We start from the raw sequence: 26,075 nt of genomic DNA on the forward strand, positions 1-26,075 counted from the left end.
TCCCTCCCTGATTATGAAGAAGAAGCACCTGAAAATATTGATAATGAATCACCCCGATCGGAATGCACTCTGGAACGCCAGATCTTTGGGGGCAACTCTCCTGTCTACCTTCCGATCATGGCTGCCAACAAAGGTTCTGTAGGAAGCAACGAAGGGATCCCACTCTCCCACATGATCTACTTGTTGGGCAACGAGTCAGGTGTTGAAGATACCGATGAAGAGATGTCAGAGGATCGAGGGTCAATCCTGATGGATATCGATGCAAACCATCGCACACTTCTTTATCAAACATCACATATGAGCAGGTATTGACTTGATTCACGCTTATTAACATTCTTCTTTTTTAATTTGTGATTTATAGTCGAAGACATTCCGGTCACACCCGATGCGCCAAGGATGCAATTCTGTCCTGAGCCTCTGCTTCCAATGGATCCAATCAACGCGTTTGGACAAGCGTTCAATCGTCTTTGCCAGGTCCTTACTCAATTTCTTGCGACTTTCCCGGTTGGACATCCAGACTTCAAAGCTGTGCACGAGATTGATGAGGCTCTTGCTTTTGCAGGTGACTGGTTATGGGTCTTTTATGGACACGGGGCAGGCTAAATGGACTCAATCATTTTGCCTTCTGCACTCCAAAAAGTGAGTGCATGATCTATGCACTCCAGCCTAATTGGAGTGCATGGATATGTACCCCCATTGTTATAGAGTGCCGCATCACAAACACCAATCCTGGTGGAGTGCAGAGTGTGGCACTCAAGTCCCACCAAATCTCCAGCAGTGCACCAATGGGACACTCAATAACATTTGGAGTATCCTGGATCTGCACTCCATTTCCAATATTTTGGCTAGATGTACAGGGAGTGCATGACTTGGTACTCCCAAGTAACCCCACCAATATTCCACCAAGTCCTCAACCCACTGGCAGCCAGCCATCCACGTCATCACTGCACTCAACCCCTTGTTGGAAAGCACTCTGAACAGTGACTGCACTCAACCATACTCAACTTGGAAAGTCAATTGCACTCCATCACATTGAATATGTCAATTAACCCAAACAACTGAAACCAAAACACTGGTACTCCCACCACTGGCATCACGGTATTGCCTGAGGTATGGTTGCAAATGCAAAAAATACTGTCCATGTTTCCGCATACCGTGCATACCGTAATTGCACCTGCCCCCGCCGTGCCTCCATTGGTTCAACCTTTGCCACCATCTGATGCTCCACCAGATTCCACTTCAATTGCTCCCTCTGAGTTGGCGCCTTGCTTATTATTTCCACCAATTGGTAATCCAAACAATACTGAAAATTGTCTTCTAAATACTAACAAATTGGTTAAAGATGCTCCAAATGGTAACAACTTGGTCAATGAGGATCCAAATAGCATCATTTTGTCTCCAAACGGTAATGAATTGGTCAACAAGACTCCTACCGGTATCAATCTTTCTCTGAACAATACCAAACTGGTTGATATGGCTCCGAGAGGTATCAATCTGTCTCCAAACAATAGTGAATTGATCCAGACAGCTCCAAGCGGTATTGATGTGTCTCCAACCAGTAATGAATTGGTCAAGACAGCTCCAAACGGTAATGACTATGTCAAGGCGGCTCCAAACAACAACAAGTTGGTCAAGTCAGCTCCTGAATTGATTACCAATCTCAAATATTACAACTATACAACTGGTGGCGGGTTTTTCAGTTTTTACTGCTATTTTTGATCAATCTGAAGTGCTTATTACCTGTATTTGATTGGGCTGATGTTTCAGAACCCCTGGCTCCACCCCCTGAGCATCATTTTAATGCAATGGACGAATTGTTTTCCTTCTGTCAAACCAGGGCAAAACATCACGGATACGCGCTCTGTAAGTCAAACTCCCACCCTGGGAAAAACATCTACATCTCCTGTGATTGTTTGGGTGGATTTCATGAAACTTGATTGAATACAGCAGGACGCCAAACAGCCTGCAGGAAGATAAACTGCCCCTTCAATCTCAAGGGCTTGGTACCCACCAGGAAAGATCTTAACGGCAAACCTTGGCTGTTGGAGGTACGCCATGGCAAGCACAACCATGATACATCCCCCGGACCTTCAGCCCACTCTGCCCACCAAAAAGTCCTCCCTGAGCAGCTCAAGGAGATTTGGAAGCTTTTGCAATCAAATCTCAAGCCTGCGCAGATACTCTTACAACTCCAAACGTCAGATAATGAAACATATGCTACTAACAAGACGGTTACAAACGCCTTACAGAAGATCCGCCTTGAAGAGTTGGCTGGTAGATCACCAACTGAAGCCTTATTGTCTGTCCTCAAAGAGTCAAACTGGACATGGGACCTCAAGGTGGACAATAAAGGCTCTATTGAATTTTTTTTTTTTGCCCACCATTCACCTTGCTTGCATCAACCATCATGTTGCCCTGTTAGATTTGACATGTAAGACAAATTGCTACAACCTCCCTTTGCTCCATATCATTGGCCAGGCCGCATCAAATCGTTCTTTCTCTATTGCCTTCTGCCTTTTACGCTATGAAGACAAAGGAAATTACCTTTGGGCTGTGAATAATCTCCTGAAATACGTGTGGCACCCCTCCCAGATTCCAAAGGTATTCATCGTAGATTGGGACAACACTTTACGGAACACATTGCATGAAGTTTTCCCCAATTTGCAAGCAAATATTTGTACTTGGCACATCAACAAAAACATAACTACTAATTGCAAGAAGCACTTCCTAGCCAAAAAAAAAATTCAAGTCCGAAGAAACCAAACCCAATGATTCCTGGGAAAAATTCATGTCTCTGTGGCAGCTAGTAAGGTACCCTAAGACAATCAATCTCTACGATGAACGTATTGATACATTGAAGAAATTTCTTCTGACTCGACCGGCCGTTTGGGACTACCTCAAACAAAATATAATTCCAGTCAAAGATTTATTTGTTGTTGCTCGGGCTTGCCAGCACCCTCACCTCTGAAACCTCAACACATCAAGAGTTGAATCCGGTCACACATATCTTAAGACATTTGTAACAAATTCATTGGGTGATCTACTTACAGTCTTTAAAACTTTATCTCTCATGGTCAATTCTCAGATTAACCACGTTCACATGACAATTGGACAAGATACCATTAAAACCCTTGTCCACGTTCCTAAGTGTTTCATCCCCCTCCTTGGTAAGATATTGTCATTTGCAATCAAGGAGTGTCTCATTCAGTATGACAAAATCGGGAAGCTTAATCCAACTGAGCCGTGTCCAAAAACATTTTTGATTGGGATTGGTATCCCCTGCGCGCATACACTTGTGGAACTATTGAAGATCAGAGATTTGTTGTCGCCAGGCGATTTTCATAAGCAGTGGCAATTGAAGTATAGCCCTGAAATCACGGTAAGAAATCAGTTTGTTTCCAATAGACAAGGCAGTCACTTCAAATTTCTGATCAATAAACTCTGCTTCTATTTGGAGACAAGCGATTCAGAAACGTTTGACTTGGATGATGAGATCAAGAAGCTAACAGTAGCCCTCTCTCAAGAAAAGCCGACAAAATTGGTTAATCTACTTGAGCAAATCAATCAGATTGCCGCAGGAACGCATGTTGCAGTACCAATTCAAGCTCCCGAAGTGAAAATGAAATGCAAAGGGAGGCCGTTGCTGAAGCGTTCAAAATCAACCAAACAAAATGCATTGGCATTTGAGATCGTTGAGGCAAAGCTCAAAAAAGATCAATTGGCCAGTAAGGGGGCCCTCAACGCTCCACAAAGACAATCGAAGATAATCAAAAGTAACAATCGTGAAAAGAACTACTCCAAAGCCCAAAAATTTGATTTGGAAACTGATTCAGAAGCCCAAAAAAGCGACTGTGAAGATGAACGTTCTGAAGGCAATTGATCCAAATCTGAGGACAATAGAACTTCAGGATCGGGCAAAAGCGGATTGGAGAATGAAGATGAAATCAAAGGCAAAGGTGAATGTTCCAATGGTGATTCTCAAGACGCGGAGGAGGTTGATTCCAAGGTATTTTGTTCTCTCATACTGCAGACAAGGGTGCAACCGCTGCGCTGCGCTAAAAAAAGCGGCCTTTTAGCGCAGCGCAGCGGTCTATCGCTACATCCCCAGGCCAACTAGCGGTAGCGCCACCCCTAACCGCTGACGCTAACGCTATATTTAGCGCGTGAGTGCTAATCCCCACAGCTGTTAGCGGTAGCGCAGCGCCAAAAAAGGCGCTAAAAGCTAATAAATAGCGCAGCGCAGCGGAAATCCGCTACATGTGCGCTAACCGCTATATTTAGCGTTAGCTAGTGCTTAATCATTGCAGCACTCGCTAATCTCCTGCCACGTTGCAGGTATGCTGCAGCCGCAGCACCCATAAATTCCGCCAAAACACATTGACTGTTTGTTTCCGCTCATTGCCGGACATATATATAAAATTTAGTTACCAACATACTATTACGAACAAACATCATGGCTGGATCAGTAGAAATTGTCTCTGGCTCCGATATAGAAACACCCTCTACTCCGCCCAATACAACCAGCAGTTTGAATAACCCGCCGCCGTCCACCCGCCGTGAATCTAGTCGTCTCCGTACCCCAAGCAGCCGACCCGGCTTTGTACAAACTCAAAGTATGTTCCACAGGTAGAGCGGGATTGGCAATCCGCACCATTGAGCGCTGTATCAGTAGCCACATGTGGCTACGTAATGGCGTCAAGATGGGCGGAGATTTCTCAGATTGCCAAGCGTTGATTGATCAGGCACACACCAACCCCAAATTCAAAAAGTACAAAGGTAAAACTAGAAAATCAACCAAATCAACTAAGGCTGCATCTAAGTAGCCCCCTCTTCGACAAATTTCCTTTTATTCTCTTGATTCCTATCCGTTTTAACTTCTGCTATTTTCATTTCTCCTCGTCTCCTCCCTTTTTTTCACTGGGTTTTTTTTGTACCCCACTTGTATTCTGATTAGTGGTTTGTAGGCGCTGCGCTACCGCTTTTTTTAGCGGATTTGCGCTGCGCTACCGCTAAAAACAGCGCCTCGCCGCTAATTGTTGCGCTGATTAGCGCGCTGAAATCAAGTATTTTTCCCCAGTGACTTTCAGCAGCGCTTAGCGCAGCGGCCCAAGCGCTGCACATAGCGCAGCGCAGCGAACAGAGAAAACCGCTGCGCTACGCGCTGCGCTACGCTTTCCGTAGCGCAGCGGTTGCACCCTTGCTGCAGACTACAAAGAAGCCTGAAATCAGGAATCTTTCTTATTTCTTTTTTAGGAAATATCCAAGTTTATTAAAGCCAGTGAATCACAAAACAAAAATTCAAGGGTTTCCCCTACAAATCTCCAAAAATCTCAAAACAAAAGAAAAGGGTTTCCCCTCTACAACTTTTGGAAAAAAAAACATGAAGGGTTTTCCCTATCCAAATGCCAAAATTAACAAAAAATCACAATATTACAAAAACCAAAAATAGGACAATAATCTGCACTCAGCCACCTAACATCAGCAAGCTGATGCACCGTGGCCCACCATCCATCCCTGTCTAGCAGGGTTAAAAAATGGTGAGAGGATGACCCCCAGAACGCCGCATTGAAGGCATTATGCAAAGGGGGGCCAACAAGTTTAGCCCCTCAAACTGTGCAAGTGCAACAGCGGAGGGGGTGAGGACAAACCACATGCTGGAATTGCAGCAGCAGAGGATGCCCTGGGGATTAGTCGAACCCCAGGACCTCCTATTTATACACACCTGCCAACTCACAACATACAAGCAGCTCAACCACATCCCATGACAACAAAAAGCCACCACCACGCCACTGCCCTAGATACCAACTGTGCGGCCCTGACTACAAAGGTGCATGATTCTTGCCATCACTGCAGCCCTGTTGCCCAGCCAACAGTCTCCCAATCCATGTTCCAAAAATTGACGGGGGTTCTGCTCAACTATCTTCCAAAGAAGGTGTTACACTGCCAGATTCAGCTTGACACCTTGTGCGTCCCACCTCTTCCCCTTCATCAAAATAGAAGAGACAACACTGATTCAGGCCCAAGAAGCTGATCTTGCATGGGTCCAAGGGTGTGTGGTCAATGATGCCGCCGTTCAGGGTGCTGAGCTACAAAATTGAGTTACATATGTCAAGTGCTCAAGACCACCTCTAGCGTGCTGCACTCTATTCTCATCAGCACCCACCTGTAAGGGTCCGGTGGACCCTCACTGAAGATGAGAGAAAAAGGCATGTGGAGCGGCGGAGGCCAGAGTTTCTAGTTCCAATCTGTATTGCAAAGCTAGTCGGGAGAGAATATTTCTGCAGCTCTGGGGACAAGGATGGCAAAAGCGGCGGCCTGGTCGGGAAAGATGGGCGGGCCTTTGTGTGCCAACGAGGGAAGTGCTGGGCAGGCACCAGCTGCTTGGCGCAAATGCCGGCCAGAGGGGGACGGCGGCGATGGTGGAGGGTATGGGCTTGAGCTTCTTGGGTTCCTTAGGTTCTGCCTGGCTTGTCGAAATGCTTGGGTTGCCAGTCGCATTGTTAGGTTGTGCTGGCGGTTGGTGGGTGGGTGGGGAGGGAGTGTTTTGCAGGAACTGAAAGGAATAAAAAACAACTTCAAGGGCTGTGATGGTGGTGTTGGTTGTTGTGAAGATGATGATGAGTTTGAACTCCAGTCAATGGTGAGGTTGGGAGTCTATAGGTACATATTACCTGCATGTAGGTGAGATTGAGCGGGCATTGAAAACACAAAGTTGGCGCAAAGTTCGGACCAAGGGAAAGAGCGATGTGGTGGCGGCCTTAGTTGCCAAGGCATGGCGGATTGTATACACCAAAGATTGAGGCTGCTGGCAGATGTTGAACCGTGTACAAAGACCGCGTATCTATGGATTTATTTTTATGGCCAAAGCGCTGGGTGCATCAGCCTAGTTGCGGGGGGTGAAATGGGGCCAGCAGGGCAGAACATACAGCGGTTGTGTGTGTAGGGCTTTCAGTTACACCTGGATTGGGCGTGAGAAGAATGGTGACGGTAGCGGTGGCAAACAGTAAAAATCAAGGCGGTGGCAACGTGCACTACAGTCTTTGGCGGCAAGTGGTGGGTGGAATTGGTGAGCATCAAAAGTGCTGAGTGGGTATTTAAGGGAGGGAGTCAAAGCTATTTGTCCCAGGGGATCCGGTTTCGTCCTACCCCCTCCCTGGGAGCCCCCTAACTGCTTGGTTAGGCCCTACCTGGACACCTTTAACAACCGGCCCACTTTTGCTCGTTGCTATGGCACAGCTGGAGGGTCATCCATAGGGCCTTTGGGTCTTTGGGGATTTTCAACTTGTGCCGTTATTTAACTTCTGTGTGCGCTATTTTTTGTTGTAAATTTGTAAAAAAACACCCCAAAACTTAGATCCAGAGGTCTAGGATTTTGTGGATTTAAGAAAGTGGGATATGACGTAATAATGTTTATACGTTTCTATGGGTTGTTAGTTATAATGAGGAACAGTTCTTATTTTCATTATATTGTTTTGTTATGCGCATATTTTTTTGTTCCGTTGATAGCTATTATATGTTGTTGTTCTCTTTCCTTCTTTCCTTTCCTTTCCTCATTGAGATATTTTTGTTTCATTATCATCATTATCCGCGAAAATTCAAAATATAAAGCCTTCTTACTAAAATCCCCTTCAAGATTTTGTTCTTCTTTGGAAGACAAACTACCTTTATTACATCTGAAAATAGGTGATAGTCTCTCTTGAGTCTATTCATAGCCGCTTAATAAGTAAGAATAATAGGGGGTCTCTCACGATTATATCTTGATCTTCATCATTAGACTTTCAAACAATCTTCAGCTTTAAATCTTCAAAATTTTGGAAAGTCTTACGGTCTTACGTAAAGAACCCTGATAATTTTTATTGTTAAGAAACTAAAAGCCAAATCTTGAGGACAACAAAGAGTCAGAGATGAACAGGTGATGAATAAAGAATAGGAAAAATAGAGCATACCCAATGATTGAGATTTATGAGATAACAAACAACTAGACAGGACAAAAGATAGGACAGAACAAGGACAAGGACAAGAACTGAGGATAGAAAGAGAGAAGGATTAGTGTTTGTTGATAAGGAAATACAAGAAAGGAAGACGCCAAGAGATATTCTTGGGTTTCTTCTCACCAAGTTGGAGCAAGGACGAGACGTCCAAGAGATAAGAGATTGGTTGATTGATTGACCAATGATGTTGAGTCAATTGAGATCAAAGAAGACTGGTGTCTTGAGGCAATGTGTATTGCTGGAGAGTGAGTCGAGGATTTTTGAGGAAGGAGGTATGGAAGGGGAAATGGTTTTTGTCAGCGGGTTGAAAGGAAGGGATGACTAAGGAATCCAGAAGCTGAGAGCCGCTGGTTGAGCTTTTTGTTGAGCTAAGGACTCAGGCAGGAGAAACAAGAGAATGAGCACAAGTGTCTTGCTTGAGATAGTGGGCAGTGAGGAGGATAGCTCACCGCATACGGCTCAGGTGGGACGTGAGAATGAATGAGATAGAACCGATGGTGCTTGATTGCTTGTATCTAGGCTGGCTAATGTAGTCTATGTACAAGTGATCAAGCTGTGGTTGAGGTGACATGAATAAGAAATGATAATGAATAGAAAAGTCTGGAACACTCAAACACAGTAGATATCTCAACTAAGTCAGAACTTTCACATGCAGAGCGCGCGCACATCAGAGAACAAGGATATTGGGGAAAGATCGGTAGTCTAATCTCGGCAGGGAAACGATGTCACAAGGCAAGTACGGAACAACAATCATGACCTACAATATACAGGTCATAGGAAGTGAGGTAGCATAAGATGAGAGAGAACAGGATCAGAGTGAGGCATTCAAGAGAGGACTGGAAAGGGAAAATGAGGTAGAAGGCAGTGGAGGACAAGAGGCCGAAAATCCAACACTTTTTGATTTTGATCAACTAGGTTTGCGCTGATGATAAACTGCGTACTAGCAGTCCGCAGCTTGAGGTTTCATGGACTGCTACACGCAAATGTTGGGAAGCAACATGGATTTTCAACATTACACCATTAATTTATCATCAGGCTGTCTCTTATTTTGTTGTTCCAATTCTGGTCAAACCTAAAGCTTAGTTTGGACTTGATTCCAGTGAGGATCAACCTCAATTTTCAATCACATTAAGTTTTGACGGGTCAACTCTCGATTTTTGATTCCATCATTTCAAAAATTTAAATTCAGTAACAATCAACTTCAGTTCTCATTCATATTATGGGTCGACTCTTGATTTTCAATTCCATCATCAAAAATTTTCCGGCTTATTATGTTGGATAACTCTTCCCCAAATCTTCCTTTGCGCATGTTGTTACCCAATTCCCCTCTCCCTTGTTCTCCATTACCTAACACCCTTTCTCAACAAGGAGCTCAACCGTTTATTACTTATCATGAAAATAAGAACCGTTTCTCATTATAACTAACAACCCATAGAAACATATAAACATAATTACGTCATATTGTCAGTTAATCAATGAAAACGTTACACTGGATACCTGCTTCCAGCCTAGTGAGAGTGTCACAAGAGCCCTGGATACCACTTGCAAGGTGGAGTGAACCAACCAAGGGTTCAACCAGCAAGGCGAACCCTTAGGCCTTGATGTTCTTGGTATAATTAGGGGCCTCCCCACCACCCCTTATCCCAAACTTAGCTAAGTCCCTCAATTGGAGGCGCATGAGCGCTGTCGCAAAGCAACCCTCTGAAGGAGGGACTTACACCCTACCTCGCAAAACAGTAGGCAGCAGAAGGTTGTTTTGGACGTTTTGTTATGTCTTGTTCTGTAGCAGCTACACAAATGTACTTGAGGCCAAGTGAGCTACCCCAAAAGATGCGCAAGAGGCATGGCTCTCTCAACACTGGGTCGCTACGCTAACCATAGCGGTTAGCGTAGCGTAGCGCAGCACAAATGCGCTATTTTTTAGTGTAGCGTTAGCGCAATTGCACGCATATGCGCTAACGCTACACATGCAGGGCGCAAAAGAGCGCGCGCTACGCTGCGCTACAGCGCCTTTAGCGGGAAAAAAGGGGTTTTTTCGCTAAAAGCGCTGTAGCGCAGCGCAGCGTAGCGTAGCGACTGTAGCGGCGCGCTAACGCTAACAAAGAATTGGCGCGCTGTTAGCGCCGCCGAAAATTAGCGCAGCGTAGCGGCGCTAACAGCGCGCTAACGCTATGCAAAATAGATGGGCGCTTTTTGCCGCTACGCTAACGCGTAGCGTAGCGTAGCGACCCAGTGTTGGGCTCTCTGCTCACATTTTTTATATAATTTTAACACCCAAACCTGATTTTTAAATAATTATCCAACACAAGACATCTGACTGCCTTCTTGCAAGTGCTAGCAGCTGTTTTAGTGCATGTTTTTCTGAAACCTGACAGCTGAACACCACCTCCTTGATAATCACACGCATTGGGTTGCACATTTGTATTGATCTGTCAGACTCAAGGGATGTTGTACACAAGACCATCTTTGGCATGTGTCAAAGTATGGATTTACCCAAGGACCTGTGTTATGAGCGTTCACAAATTCCTGATTTCCCTTTTCAGATTTAAAGGTGGAAATAGAGCACCACTGCCTCAGAGAGGTGGCAGGTGGAAGGGCAGATGTAGGCGGACAATTCTGTCTCCTCAGATTTTCAATACCTTTTACCTGAGTCGAGATATAAACAGTTGAATTTTTTGAAAATTTTCCCCAACCAAATGGGATTTCTGCTGCCTACTGTTTTGCGAGGTAGGGCATAAGTCCCTCCTTCGGAGGGTCGCTTCGCGACAGCGCTCGCGCGCCTCCGATCGAGGGACTTAGCTAAGTTCGCCCTTATCCCCCATCCCACCACTGCATAACCCATCATCAACTTCCATCTAGTGCTCCCCTCACAAAAATTGGAACCATCCCCCCATACATCTCCAAACAGACTCAGACCAAACCTAGAGACAAAAAATTTCAGCTTCCCAATCCTCACCGAACATTCCAGCCTCCCCAGTAAACTTTCAGATGGGCCCTTAAGAACCTAGCTCCATGGCCTGTTTTTTTGCGTATAAAGTGGAATCCCAGCAAGCCGAGGAAACATGCAATCTTCGAACCAAATTAACAGCCTTCTTGGGGGTACCTTGCACGTCTCACGTCTTGCGGTGAGATTGATGTCAGTGCGAATAGTGCAAAATGAGTGAGGGAGGGAATCTGTGAACAAAGGACATTCGACAGGAAGACCTACCAAGAAATATCAACAGTTGCAGTGCGGCGAGGATCAAATAAATTCAGTCCTTGAGGGGTGGTTTAGGGGCACCTCCCAAGCCAGCGGCGTGTAATGTGGCAGTTTGGATTGCCCTAGCTATTGTGCTACGAATGCGTCCATCCTCCATTGCCAACAGGCCCGCAATGGTACAACCAGCAGGGGTTGTCACGCTGTCCTTCAGGGCAGCCGGATGTAAGCCTGTTTGTAGCGACATTCGTGCCGCGCCTTGCATGGCTTTCGACGACGGCGCCCGATGGATCAAGTCAACTAAATCTGATGCCCTCAAAGCTGAGTTAAATGGGACGGTACCTTGAGCAGCTAATTCCAATGCCTCAGCCCTGGGGAGACCCATCATGACTCCTCCATCGGCGATTGCTTCTAGTATTACCAATGAGAAAGCCGGTCCGGAGGCAGAAACAGCTGTGCAGGCATCAAAGTGTTTCTCGTCCAAAAACCGACAGCGACTAATGGGCGTAAACAATGCGAGAAGGATTGCCCGAGTTTGAGAAGTAAATGGACAATCCGGGGATAGAGCTGACAAGATCGTCATTCCTTCTCGGATCTGAAGTCCCAAATCAGCACTGATTCAATCCAACTTGCGAAACTGTGGAAGGCCAGGACTTACTTGACACGGAGTGTTTGGCATTGCTCTGACTACGCGAGTACTGGACGGTACGAGTGATCGAAGCTGACTTGTGGTCGTACCGGCCAGGATGGAAATCAGCAGTTTGTTAGACAATGCTTCCTGCATGCCGGGTGCACCCAAAACATCCCCGGCCATCTGGGGTTTGCAGCTTCCTTGCCAGAAAATGTGGTGGTTTAGTGATGCGTTCCGAAAGCAAAATAAGATATTTAAAATCGTTTTATGAGCGAAGCACCTACCCGAGAATTATCACATCGGATTCGGCCACTCCGCGAACATTTTCAGAGACCCGAACTTCAATATCTTCTCTACCTAGCTCTAGCCAACGCTTTTTCAACTTCCGGGCTGATTCAGGTCGCGAAACGCACGTGATAAAACGGTTGGGGATGGAGTCCTCCGGGGGCACATCTACATCAGCGTCAGGTTCAGCCGATGGGGTTTGCGGGCCTGACGACGATGGTTGGACGTCCTGCGGTTTTTTGAGCGATTCGATTACTCCCGATAAGATGGCAACGCCCATGGTCCCACAACCTAGATCCGTATTTTTTTTAGCCTTTTCCCTATCCATCAACAGGACCTCCATATCGCACGACATGATCTCTTCATTGAAAGGAACTTACCCAGAACACACAGCGAGTAAGGCATTTCGGAAGAAGGAGGCTTTAACCGATGAGTCTGTATGTAGCGTGGAGCTGTAGTGGAAGACTTCCCTTTGGATCTACGCCCCCCGGACTAGAATGATGCTCCGTTACAGTCCGTTCCTTATTTTGAATATTCATCTGCGCCTGACGGTCCTCTAATGGATGACTTCCCGTCGTTGTTTAGAGAGCTCTAGATGCCCCTCTAAATCCTAAATTAAGACAGCTATCAAAAACTCAGCCAGTGTACATGGAGTTAATGAACTGTAGGGTTAGGAAAACATTTTCCTTTTTGTCAAGAATTACAAATTTGGGTTTGTAAATTGAGATCTGGGAGGCTCCCAGACTCGACGGGAAGTCCTCCAATGTCCTGGTAGCAAATACATACATACATAGTGTCAGCTTGACTCTTGACCCAGCTCTTGGCTGAGTGGCCGCGGTGTTGACTTCCAGTTTCTCCCACATCATGTGTTTAACCAGCTTGTTTTTACTCTGGTGGTGGCACCCAGGTAGCTACAAATCATCATTTATTCACAAGCAACAAGCAATATATGCATAGATATGTATTATTTTATGGTACATAGTGAACTGGTCATGCAATGTGAGCAGATCAACAATGACCAAGTTTATTTCTGATGACAAGCTGAGAAAATGTGCTCCTTCCAGAGGTTGGCAAAGTGGGATGGGAAGTGCAAAAGTACATATCTGTTTGTAGGAGTGTGCCAAAGCACACTCCGTTTGTAGGAGTGTGCCAAAACACACACTCCGTTATATTTCTACTTTCCCTATCTAGTATTTCTACTGCACAAATCCTGACCATTGTCATCATCATTGGAACAACGTGTTAGGTTATTATCATGGCTGAAGGTTCTCCTGTTTCTAACATTCTCTCATAGGGTTAATGTGTATTGAAATTGTGAAATATTCAGGCAATCATTTGATTTCTAATTCTTTCTTTCCAGTTGAAATAAACAAGCAGAAAAACTTATTGATTTGTTTCTCATCCTTGAGTCCAACCGGCAAAAACTTTTGGCCGGTGATTTCAGTGTGGTGTAGCAACATGGTTGAAACAGACCCCTTCAACATTCCGGATCTCTGCAAATATGATGATGATGAAGCCCAAGCCACATGATATGAGTGGTGTCAAGTCAACCAGTAGTCATGTGCCAGCTACCACACAAGACTTGATTGCACTGTTATAATCTCATCAGAATGGTGACACAAATCTCAGATGGGTAAAACAGTCCAGCCACCATATAAATTTCTTGTTGAACCTGAGAAATTGGGTGATATGTTATTGCTTGATTTTATCAAACAATTGCATCGGAAAAGAAATCCAGCAGAAAAAATGAAGCATTGTTTATTCAGATTCTTGCCCCTGGTGTTCAATCTAGTTGGCAAGAGCTGGATTGGTCTTCTAACAGAAGCAGGAAAAGAAAGATTTGTTTTTGATTTGAATGAGTTACCATCAGAAGATTTTTCAACTGGATCCCCTTCCCCATCCTCAGATCACTCCTTTTATTTTTTCTGCAGAAGCTTTCACTGCAGAAGAAGAGCCAACAGAATTGTTTAGCCATATAGGCGGTAGGCAGGATGTTTCCTTGACTCCACTTGATTCAACTCAACCATACAAACCTAAAAGTGGCTTCCTGAATTTCAAAAAGAGAGCAAGATAAATCTGGCTTCCCCAAAAAGCCAGTTGGAGCTTACATCGCAAGGAATGAAATAGCCTCAAGTTCCAACAAGTTGCAAGTGCAAGAGCTTCATGAAAGAGAATCAACAGAAATTTCAAAATATTCCTTCACTTGTAATATTGGGATTGAACCAATTCATAAACAAAATCTAGACTAGTCTTCAATGTCTTGGACTGGAATTTTTTCATAGTGGAACCAAGTTTAGAACATTCCATTTCAAACAAGCAGATTCCTGGAGAAGTTACACCTATAAAAAAGCTATTTGAATTTCTTCAAGCCCTGAAGCGTAAACCAGCAAAAGATCCTTGCAGAAGTTTCTCTTTCATGTTGAGGGATAAAGATGTAAAATTCCTCCAAACATATCATACGAGAAGAGACAAACTACCTTATCCATATTTCAACACACAGCATGAGATTAAACACAACCCTTGGCATTATATTAAAAATTTCTGATGGAAGATTACAACTTGAAGACTATTTTGGGTTCTTTACAAAGATTGAAAATGAATTTAAATCAAAATTTGAAGCCAAATTCCACCTTTCTGATCAAACACAAAGATGGTCTTGTTTTAATCTGATGCCAGCTAGGATTAGACATATTAAGAAAATAACCAAAATCACAACAACATTGATAGTTTTGTATCTTTCACTCTTTGGCAAGCATGAAGGGGGAATATTGAAAGCAACAGATCTTAAAAACCTTATGGCTTTCTTTGAATCTTTCTGGAGAAGAATTGGAAAGGGTTGGGATCTAAAACCAGAAAAAGATGAAGGTAGACTGCATGATCTACTGAAATGTGAACAAAGTGAAACCTACTATACAATAAATAGGCATAATTCAGGTTGTTCCATGGCAACAGCTTGGAGGATGGTCAAAACTTGGGTGGAGATAAGAGGCAGAGGTCCACCAACAAACACACCTCCACAACGGAAATAAAAAACCCATCAAGAATTGATTGAGTTGATCTACAAGATAATTCTATATTTAAATCATCATTTTTTTCCCAATGAATTTAGATTTGAAAATTATTAATTTTAAGCCTCTGAAACAGTTTAAAAATGAGGAAACTTCTGCTTCAAAATTTTTATTCATTCATTTACAGCTTCAATCAATTTGTTATTGAAAACATTGGAGGCTATAGATTAATGTAGTGCCCACCTGGCATCAAATTATGAATTGTAAGAGCACTTTCACTAGTTGAGCTAATATCACACAAGTCTTGAGTTGCGGCGGCTGTCACAAAGTCCCTGTTTAGATGCACTGTTATACATAAATGTGCAAAGTCATAGCATGTGACAAACTTAACACAAGTCCCTCCCTGTGCTCGCAGGGCGCAAGCATCCTCCTGCTTGCAGGAAGGACTTGTACCTAACACTGCAAAAAAAACTGTGTCAACTGTGAGCAGTTGACATGTGGTAACTCTGAGGAAGCTTGTGGTGTTACACCAGCCTTACTCAAGGTTTGACTCAACCCAAACTTTAATGCACAGTCACTGTGCACCTTGCACAGTGACTGTGCCAACAAAGACACTTGTGCATTCAGGTGGAGTTACAATGGCAGCTTGGCTTGAGATCTCTGCATGTCAACTGAAAGCAGTTGACCAAGTTTTTTTTGCAGTGTAATGTCCAAGGCTTGAGGCTGCCCAGCAAAATGGCCAAAAAATCCTTTTAATCCACACATCACCGCATACCCCTTTAATTTATTCACAGCCTCCAGTACCATTAGAACCAGCTTCTAGTTGTACATATTACCATGTATCCCATCAAAATTGTATCCTCATCCCTTGGAAGTAATTGTGATGTAAAAACACTGCCTTGGGAGGTCTTGTGAGCCAAAATTGGGAGAAACTGTCCAATCTTGACTTGCAAGTGGCCCAATGGGTCCTTGACATTGCTCAGGAATAGCCCTGGCAAGAATGGCTGCTGAGTAGCCAATTCTTTTTCAAATCACTTGAAAAAATATGTACAAGATAGCTGAGATCAAGGGCTACAACATGGTCAGCTGAGATTTGGAGTAAAAACGTAGAGCTAATCATCAAATAAATTTAAATACAAAATTGCTCATTTTCTTCAAAAAACCATGTTACTGTTAGGGTCAGGCCAAGAATCTGACTTGAGTCCTAAGCCTCTCTTCGGAGACGCTTTGCGCCTCCTTGGAGACGCTTGGAGACGCTTAGTTAAGCTCAAGCACGTGAACCGCGGGGGGGGGGGGGGATCTAAAGGCCTTCCAAGAAACTTCTCCAAATGTCTTTTGCATCATAAAATTAGAAATTCACAAACCTGTCACAGGAGGTCCACACAGGGCCTAAATTATGAAGTAGCAACAGCAAGTTGAGCCTATTGTCATTGATTTGGGTGATTTGCAAAAAATTGGTGTGCCTCGTGGGTGCACCAGACATTCAGGAACCACTATGATGGTACAGGGGTCTATAACACCAGTGTAGCCTAGAGCTGCTGATATTCCACATTAAGCTACCCATAGTCCAAGTTATATTCCAAGCTAGCTGAGAGGAGATGGGCATGTGAAAGAATGAGAGGAGAGAAAAGACAGCCAGAATCTGTTATAAGCACCATTAGAGAAGGCTAGAGTACATTTAACAAGAGTGCATGCTTTCTGATCAGGGACAGATTTGGATGAGATTACCAAGGCAACAAAAAGGCCCTCAGCAGGAATATATTATCAGAACCAGTTATTTTTGCATTCTTGCCTCCAGATATGCGGGTTCTGGGATCAGTGAAATCTGTGATAAAAGCTGAATAAAAAATCATGAAAGACGCATAAATTTGAGTATTTGATTTAAGAACGCGGCTCAAAAGAAGTACGGGGCGATGGACCTAGAAAAGTGAAAAAAACAAGAACGATGGGATCAGATATGCAGAAGAGAAGAGGAAAGAGCAGAAGGCTTACGCTGCGGCGCCGGCGATAACGATGCCAGCGATAGCCAAGTTGCGTTTGTTGGGATTAAGCGGCGACAAGGACTGGTCGGCTGAAGGATCGGGCGTATTTGCCGGCAAAGGAGCAAAGGATTTGCCGGCCGAGCCGGCCTGGTTGAATCGCTTAACTTTCTTGGAATTCGCCTGGGCCTGAGTCGCGGACCGTCGCCATAACAGCTTAGGCAAGAAGCTTCTGCTCGTCGAGCGTTCCGGCGTCTCTTCGGCCTCTTGGACACCCTCTTCCTCGGCTGACACTTCATCCACGCTGCGTTTGCGGTTCAGCTTATCGGTCTTTTCGGGGCTCGTCCGGCTCTCGACGTCCATGGCCTTAGTTTGGCTTTCTTTGGCTGCCTGGACATTGATTTGTGAGTTCTTCAAGTCGGAGACTAGCCGGAGCGCTTCTTGTTTGGCTCTATTGACCATCTCGTCGGTCCCAATCAGCTGTGGACTGGCGGTCTCCTCTGCATGCTCAGGCAGCTCGTTATTCTCGTCGGTCGTGGTCGTCTTGATGGGCGAATTCTTCTGTCCACCAGCAGTGACCGGATCTGTCTGCGATGCGGAGTTTTCCTCATTATCCTTATCGGTGATGCCCGTTGGCTTAGAATCATGAGTGCTGGGTTTCTTGATCTCAGTGGGCGGTTTGTTGAAGGTGCTGAGGTTGAATGACGAAGGACTGGTGTTTCCGAAGCTCAGGGGCCCAGCCCTGGATCGCTTGGAGGAACGAGTGACCGGTGTCTGGTCAGACTGCTTGGAGGGGTGAATAGCTTTAGGCGTTTGAGTGCTTAAGGGCTCGTTTTCTCCTGCGTTCTTTATCGCGGCAGGTGATGAAGGGCTCGGGTTCGGGTTGGGGATGGCTATCAGAGGGACTACGAATCGTGTGAGACCATATTCCTCGGCCAGTTCAGCTGCGTTCTCAATCGGTACCCTGGAGAGAAATTGTAGTCAGAAAGGGGAAATCGAGATGGATCAAGAGATAGGAGGATACTGACCAGACACCAGTCAATCTGTGTTCAGGACCCAGGTCGAGAGCGCCGGCCCGGCGAGTATCGTAGATCTCCTGGAGGTAGTTCATGTGGCATGCTTCTTCTTCCTCGGTCGCATGGGGGAAGGCAGATTTGAAGAAGGAGCTGGCCGAGATGGCATTGGTGTCGAAGCGCTTGATGAGATGGGAGGACACTTTGTCTGGCGCGGGGATCTTGATCCTGGCTATCGTGATGACGGAGGTGGTGCCTAGCTTGATGTCCTGGGTGCGTACTGATCTCAGTTTGCCCTGGTAGTTGACCAGCGTTTCGTGGAACTTGTCCTGGGGCAGGCTGGGCGGGTTGTTTGAGCTGTATAGGCTGGGTTGCGACATCGTTTGCGGCTGGCTGGGTGGTGCTTTGCTTTGTGGTTGTTGCGGTTGTTGTTCTCCTGCGCCTGGCCGAGCCCCGGCTGGACCTCGGCATGTTGGCTGACCACCTACGCCTCGCACGCGCGCACTCTGCCACTGGCATGTATGCGCACTGCGCGGAACAAGAACATTCCGGCGATCTCGGATATGAAACATGCCTCGATCTAATCACACTGAGTTTCTCCATCGACGCCTGTCTATGTCTGCGAATGTATCAACGCAACATGGTCCTCATATATCCCTGAGGATATCTTGACAATTAATCAGGAAGGGATTAACTACCCCTGACTTCAGGCCTCAAAAACATCCCTCAATACCTAGCTTTGACCGCATAGCTTGGCTGATTGAGAGCCAAGTGATGAGGCAAAGAATATTGGAGGACTTCTTATGCAATCTGGGACTCCCGCAGATTTTGGTTTAGACCCAAAAAGTCTAGATTTTTTCAGGGAAATCTGGGCTCTTGTGCCCCTTGAGTCCAACTGAATGGAGGACTTCCCGCCGATCTGGAAACCCAGATTTTCCCAGATTTCGCAGGGAAATCTAGGCAGATCTAGGATTTGGGATGATTGGGCCCAGATTTCCCCGCAAAATCTGGAAAAATCTGAGTTCCCAGATTGACGGGAAGTCCTCCAATAACTGGAGGACTTCCCAGATCTGAGCTGAGAGATTTAAGATTTCACAGGGAAATCTAGGTCCGTGAAGATCCCCAAAGAGATCCAGAGTTCCAGAGTTCAGATTTCCCAGCAAAATCTGAAATTCTAGATTTATTCAAATTGGATGGGAAAACTTGAAATGACCATGTATAATTTCCCATTTTCTGGCCAGACACACCCTCCACACAATCCTCATCTCCTGTAATTTGGCCATGGTTTTGTTGGTCAATTCTTTTTCTTAGCAGTTTGTGGAGCAATGTATTAGTCATAGCAGATGAATCCTAGTGAAAAGCTCCCAGTGATCTTTCTGCCCCATGTATGTCACTCTCTGTGAGACCTTTTCTGTTCTCATTCAACAAGTACATTTTTGCCACTCTTTTCTTGCCTGTCAAGTTTTTCTCTCTCTCTTGTCTGTTGAAATTTATGCAATGAACAAATTCTTTCACACACTAGGTGGCAATAAGCTGGAAAACGTTAGGTCTGGCCTGTATAGTGATAGGGAAAAAACTAAGCATGGGTTGTGTTTTATTAATTAAATGGAAATATGAAAAAGGAATAGAAAACAAAACATCAATTTGATGGATCATCTGGTAAATATAATCCAAGTATATTAAAGCCTGTGAATCATGAAACAAAACTTCAAGGGCTTCCCCTACAAATTGACAAAAATCACAAAAAAAAAAAAAATCAAGGGTTTCCCCTTTACAAAACAAATATTACAAGATCTAATACCTACAAAAACCAGAGAGAAATGCCAAAAAGTAACCCCCACCAAGCCACCCAACATCAGCAAGCTTATGCACCGTGGCCCACTGTCCATCCCTGTCTAGCAGGGTTAAAAAACAGTGAGAGGATGACCCCCAGCGCGCCGCAAAGGCATTATGCAGAAGGGGGGCCACCGAATGAAGCCCCCTCAGACTGCGCAAGTGCAACAGTGGAGGGGGTTGAGGCAACTCACAGCTGGAATTACAGCTGGAGGAATTTCCTGAGGCAGAAACTGTTGGCTCACCCCCTGTATTTATATCCCGCGCTCCTCCCAATTCCTGGTGGCCACTGGCCACCTCTTCCTTGCCTCAAGTGCTGGTGCATCCCAACAGGACCCAGGAAAGCCCCTATGGAACACAGTAACCAAAATGTATGATTTTTTTGTCAAAAACCAAAAAACCTACACACCCCAGATGTATGAATGGTCATTTTGGCCGGTAAAGGTACTCACCTCAATTGTATGAATTTTTTCTGAGGGCAAGGGGGGTAGTAACCAAAAATGTATGAGAATCAGGGGCTCAAGCTAAGTTTGAAAGCCTTGTCTGTAATGATTTTTCAGTCTGAATCAAGTCTACAGTTCTAGGCTGGAGCGGTGCCACACTCATGACCTACCCTCCGGCTGCGGCTCCAGTACCACCGCCACAAGTATATACAAAGTATATCAATCCACCACCCCCTGCGCCACCCAATCCATCCACAGGTTGCATCCCACTTTCTGCCCTTCTTATTAACCCTGCCCAAGTGACCCCATTCCCCCCCCCCCCCCCCCCCCCCCCCCCCCCCCCCCTCAACAGTTACAGCAGTCTGGTTCCCAGTTTTTTTCCTTTCTTGCTTCCCCTCTCCACGCCCCCCCCCCCCCCCTGGCAGCAGCATCAATTCTGCCCAAAAAAACGTAGGCACAAAATTTGTATGAATTTTTAGACCAAGCTCTGAACCTACACACAAAACATGTATGAATGAGCTCCAAAAATGTATGAATTATTCAAAAATATGGAAATTTAGGTTACTGTGTTCCATAGGGGCTTTACTGGGTCCTATCCCAATTATTACCATGACACACTCCCCACCTCGTCTCAAAAACTCCATGAGTATGTGGCTAAACCAAACATCACTTCATTTGCTTCTAACAACCATTGCCAACATACAAGCCGTTCTTCCGTACTCCCTCATGTCCCAAGCAACCTTTGCTGCAACTGTAGCCATTACCAAGTTTGACCCCTACACGTCCATGTGAACCAAGAATTTTCTAAACTCGTCAGCCACAGCTTCATCCAACCATGCCCCTGCCTGCCCGTGCACCACACCATCCTCGCCCCAACTAACTCGTGCCAATTGGGGTTTGGATGAAGTATTGGCTTCACATTGCAATGCGCCGCATAGAATCCTTAGCTGGCGCTGTTGTTGGCTGCGCTTCTCGCCAAGCTGAGCCAGGCAAACAGGTGGACCCTGCCCCACCCGCTCCATGAAATTCTTGTCAGCCACAGCGTCATCCGACCAGGCCCCTGCCCGCCCGTGCGCCACACCATCCTTGCCCTGACTAACTTGTGCCAATTGGGGTTTGGATGAAGTATTGGCTTCACATTGCCATGCGCCGCGTAGAATCCTTAGCTGGCGCTGTTGTTGCCTACTCTGCTCGCCAAGCTGAGCCAGGCAAACAGGTGGACCCAGCCTGCTCCACCCACCATGACATTCTCCTCGGCGCCTGCCTTGCCTGATCCTCAGCGGCGACAGAAGCACCCAAAAACAAATTGTCTGAAAGAAACAAACGCAGAGCCACTGGCAGTGATGGACCCTAAGAAACCAACCAAGCAAACTCTGGAATAGATCGGGCGATCGGGCAATCGGGCAAACTCAGTGTTCTTGCGCGCAGAGATAAGAGAGATTTAATATGGGGGACATAGATTTTTACAAAGTGCCTTTTACAGGGTGCAAGGCCCTGTAAAAGTTGCACAGCGTAAAATTATCAAAACATGGGGGTTATGTGTAGTTTCACAAAGTGCCGGCCCCATTTTCCACCTTGCAAAGGGATTCCCTGCAAAAAACACTTTGCATTATGCTACCCTCATTGTTTCAACTACAGTATTACACTACCAAGTTTACGGTGCGGCCAGGTGTACTGTTTAAATCTCCAAATTGGAGGTCCCACGTGGAATTTTACTATCATACAGCCAAAATAATCAATAACAGGGCTTGCAAAAATACAGCTTCTGCGGTTTTCCATTAAAAAATACAAGCACAGATGGAACTGTGTGCATGTGTGTATCAAGCAGATGAGGACGTGGTCGGAGCCGACCATATGTAACAGCCCAATTGATCCATCCCAATATAAGCGCTCGTCCCCTCTTTCGTGGCTCATTTCCCCCTATCCCGGACCACAAACCTGTCCGGCTAGTCCAATGTCCACCTCTCCCTCAATAGACCATGACCCACCCGGGTCCAACCCATCAGATGAAGTTCTCTCAAATAACCCATCCGATCTAGTCCTCTCAAATCCGTTGAGTGTAGTTACCAAGTGGGAGTTGCCACTTGATTTTGCAAGCTTCCGGACGTTCATAGATCATGGATGTACCTTAGACCGTGAAAACTACCCAATCTACCCAAATGGCGCCACCACGTTTGTCAAGGAGGCCAATCAGATAATCGTAAATTTTGGATCCGTCGGATTTACGAAAACCACCGGAGTAGAGAAGCGAGCCAAAGGCATCTGGAAAGTCCAGAGGGTCTATTGCCTTGGGGTCCTGGTTTGTGATATGGACACTTGTCAGTGGGTCGGCTCACCCCCAACTGCCAGAGGTGCCATCCAGGAGTACATTGATAGGTGAGTTTTTTGAGTTTTATTGGTCACTCTGCTGTTGATTCCGCAAAAAAATTAAAATCATCATGCTCTTTTTCATCTTTAGGGAGCCGCAGTGCCCAGGAGCCGCCGGCCAATGCCCAGGAAAAGTCATCTGGGTTTCTTGCAACGAGACAGCAACACGATTTGATTTTCATGTCCCGTCCGGGTGGGCATTACTCCGACATCAAGGTGTGCATGATCATCCATGGCCTGAATCCAAAAAACCCGACCCCCTCTCACGTGCGGATCTCAAAGCTGAGATCGTCAAGAACCCGACCAAGGGTGCTTTGAAATTAAAGGTATGGCTTTATTTTTTGTTCTGCCACACATAGATTCAGATCATCCACCCTGAATTTTGTTATTGCCAGATGGGTCAATCCAAAAGCCTTGATGATCCCCTCACCAGTGTCACAGATATCCACAGCTCGCTGGTGAATGCCGATTGTTTGAGATACTACCGTCGCCTCATGCTTTGTGAGCTCAACATTGTTCCTGACAAGTTAGGAGCCGGTGTTGGCGATAAATTTATGATGGACATGTTCCAATGGAACAAGTAAGTCACATCACATCTGTTCCTGCTGTTTCAATTAAATTCTTCCCCCTGTTGATTTATTATTCTCTGTTAGGCGCGGTCTGCTGGTGATCTCATTGGGATTTCAGACCAACTCTGAAAATTTCACCTTCCAAACTAAGTGGATGGCCGACCGGCTGATGGCCCGAGACCAAAACAACGAGGTCTACCAGGGAGGCCTTATATCCGATGTGACATATCGCTTTTTTGAGAATGGCTATCTCCTTACAACGTCAATGTTTTGCGAGCAAACCGCAAGGTGGATTCCGGTACAACTATCGTGGATTTGGGGCCTCAGCACGAACTATTACAAGCTCCACTTCACAGCGCTGTTGAGACAGATTGTTCGGCCAGACCTGACACCTGCCGAGCGGGACTTGATGGTTCGCCAAGTTGTTGATTTCTCGCTTGCACAATCGGAAGGCTTCAAAGCGGCGTACATGGAAGTCTTCGCATGTACAGACCCTACTCGAGCAGCTAAGATGATCAAGGGTTGTCACCAGCACTTTCGTGCCCAGGTGACAAGGGTCAGGCGCAATCGCTCAATCCTTGCAGCCGATCAAGATGTAAGTATTAATTGACCTTTCATCATGTTCTCCTTAGCTTCAAGAGATCTGACAAGCTTTTTTCAGGCTGACTTCCAAAAGAAGTGCATGGCCTTGCTCGATCCGATTGAAGAAGGTGGACCTACACATGAGGGAAAGATTGACGAAATACGCCGCCTTTTCCCCAAAACCAAACGTTGGCTCGAGTGGTGGACAATGTCCGATGTCCAAGCCATGCTTTTTCCGTCTCGTCGGCCTATGCTAGATGATCATCCTGATGGCGACGACGGACTTCCTGATACAACCAATGCCATCGAAAGCATGCATCGGGTCTATTACATGATTAGGTGAGTCTTTTTGGCCTGCTATGTTGCGCCAAGCTTGATGCTGATTCTTATGATATCTTCAGCTTGGGCAAGAAATGCCTAATGGTAGGCATGGTTGAGCTCTTTAGTTACATCAACATCTTAGAGGAAGAATTTAATGCTGTCATGTGTGGCATCTCGGTCGAGTATGGATCTCAGACTAAAATGCAAGTCAACATTTTGCATTCGATGGGGTGGGCCAAACCCACCAAGTGCAAATTTATCAATGATGGTTGACCCCCCGACACCACTGCTGCTCTTTTGGACGGACCAGATCCATCAACCAAGAAAAAGAATCTCGGCCGACCAAAAAACTCTCCGAACGTTGACCGAAGCGAGTGGTCAACCTACCAATCGTATGTGGCCTCCTCTGAGGAACACTTACAAAACCATTGTTGGATGGCCGCAGACATGGAGTCCTTGTTTGCACTGTACAACCCCCTCTGGCTTCGCAACAGCAAGGGGAAAGGGGCGACCCTCTTTTATCATCTTGTTCTCCACTTTGGTTCCCAAACGACCTTCAACATCACCAAGATTGGCCGCATAAAAACAGTCTTGACCAATGGACAGTCAAAATTGTTCAAGATCTGCAACGAACAGCACCAAGCCAACTTTTGGCCTGGCGCGTTTGCTTTGTGTGACTTCTTCTTGGAGCTCCTATTGGACCCCAAGTTCAATCCAACCAAGGCTTTGAACGGACTTTTTGAGCTTGTTGAGCACCGGAAGTTTGTGTGTAACTCGGCCAAGCCATGCCTGGACAAACAAGTCCGATTGGTGACAACCGTCAAAATAGAACGGAAGATGTTTCAGGAGAACAACGTTGCCGAATCCGATTTACAGGGACTGATCGATGTTTGGACAACTACTGGGCTTTCCAAATCACCCGGACTGGTGTGTCGGTGCGAATCTGTCTTGGCTTCAAAAAACAAGAAGCCCAAATCAAGGGGCAGACCCCCAAAGGTCAAGAAGGACGATCTCACAAACAAAGTCGAGGTGCTCTCTCAAACCACGAGAGATACAAATCACTCGGTCCAGTATGTTCGGGAGAACTCTTGGCTAGCCTTCAAAGAAGAACTGCCTCCCCAACATATATACTTTTTTGCCGAAGTCACCTCAATCACAGATCCAATTGAGCAGCAACAATACATGCGTTCAATGGATTGGCCATACCAACTAAAGGTTTCCGGCGAGAAATACACTCTCTTCTCTCGCGGCTTCTGGAACGGACACCACTACTGGTGCAAGGTGGTCCAGAGCGGTCGTGGCAGCACCACCGGTGTATGGTTACACGATGATCAGCAAAACAAAGGTATTGCTTGACTCGTGAACACTGATGCCTTGTCCATTGGGGGCTGTCATCCATTTACAAGTTGGCTCTTTTACTCCCGTCGCTGGACCGCTTCAGAGGAGAAATATGTACAGGATTCAATCAGCAAGATAAGCGCTGACCACCCAGATGCCAATGGCGACACCCCCTTTGTGAACTTGGGCAATCTGATCAATCCACAAGTTAATTCCAGCCCGGTTAGTTGCAAACAGGAAAGACCTTTCGACGATGACAAGTACATTGTGGATAACTTTGAATATTTGGAAGCTAGCGAGCCTGATGACAACTCGGACGACGATTCCAGCAAGACCAAATCCAAATTGGGTGAAGAAGACAATGCTATACCTGACTTGAGCGATGAAGAGACTTCTGTGGTGTCGAATACAACCAAACCCCTCGCCAAGAAAACAATCAAGTTGAAACTGAAGCTCCCTGCACACCCTGCGCAAGAATCTCCGCAGAAACGAGTCGCCGATCCAGCCAAACAGCCCAAA

The 26,075-nt window shown here is 45.8% G+C and overlaps 3 protein-coding genes across 3 annotated transcripts; 1 reads left to right on the forward strand and 2 right to left on the reverse strand.

Annotated features, from left to right (window-relative positions):
- Positions 1–1,140: 1,140 nt before the first annotated feature.
- PtA15_1A592 (uncharacterized protein) lies at positions 1,141–1,719 on the forward strand (the record flags this gene model as incomplete). The annotated part of the gene is made up of 2 exons (XM_053165635.1): positions 1,141–1,288; positions 1,343–1,719. 2 exons carry the CDS (start codon positions 1,141–1,143, stop codon positions 1,717–1,719), a joined length of 525 nt encoding a protein of 174 aa, XP_053016807.1.
- Positions 1,720–11,242: 9,523 nt separating this feature from the next.
- Positions 11,243–12,508, reverse strand: PtA15_1A593 (uncharacterized protein; the record flags this gene model as incomplete). Its single annotated transcript, XM_053165636.1, has 5 exons — positions 11,243–11,454; positions 11,530–11,782; positions 11,846–12,014; positions 12,103–12,394; positions 12,484–12,508. The coding sequence occupies 5 exons, from the start codon at positions 12,506–12,508 to the stop codon at positions 11,243–11,245; spliced, it is 951 nt and encodes a 316-aa protein (XP_053016808.1).
- Positions 12,509–17,005: 4,497 nt separating this feature from the next.
- PtA15_1A594 (uncharacterized protein) lies at positions 17,006–18,483 on the reverse strand (the record flags this gene model as incomplete). Its single annotated transcript, XM_053165637.1, has 3 exons — positions 17,006–17,030; positions 17,104–18,054; positions 18,119–18,483. The coding sequence occupies 3 exons, from the start codon at positions 18,481–18,483 to the stop codon at positions 17,006–17,008; spliced, it is 1,341 nt and encodes a 446-aa protein (XP_053016809.1).
- Between the last annotated feature and the right edge of the window lie 7,592 nt (positions 18,484–26,075).

This window comes from Puccinia triticina, chromosome 1A, assembly GCF_026914185.1.
Source record: "Puccinia triticina chromosome 1A, complete sequence".
NCBI lineage: Eukaryota > Fungi > Basidiomycota > Pucciniomycetes > Pucciniales > Pucciniaceae > Puccinia > Puccinia triticina.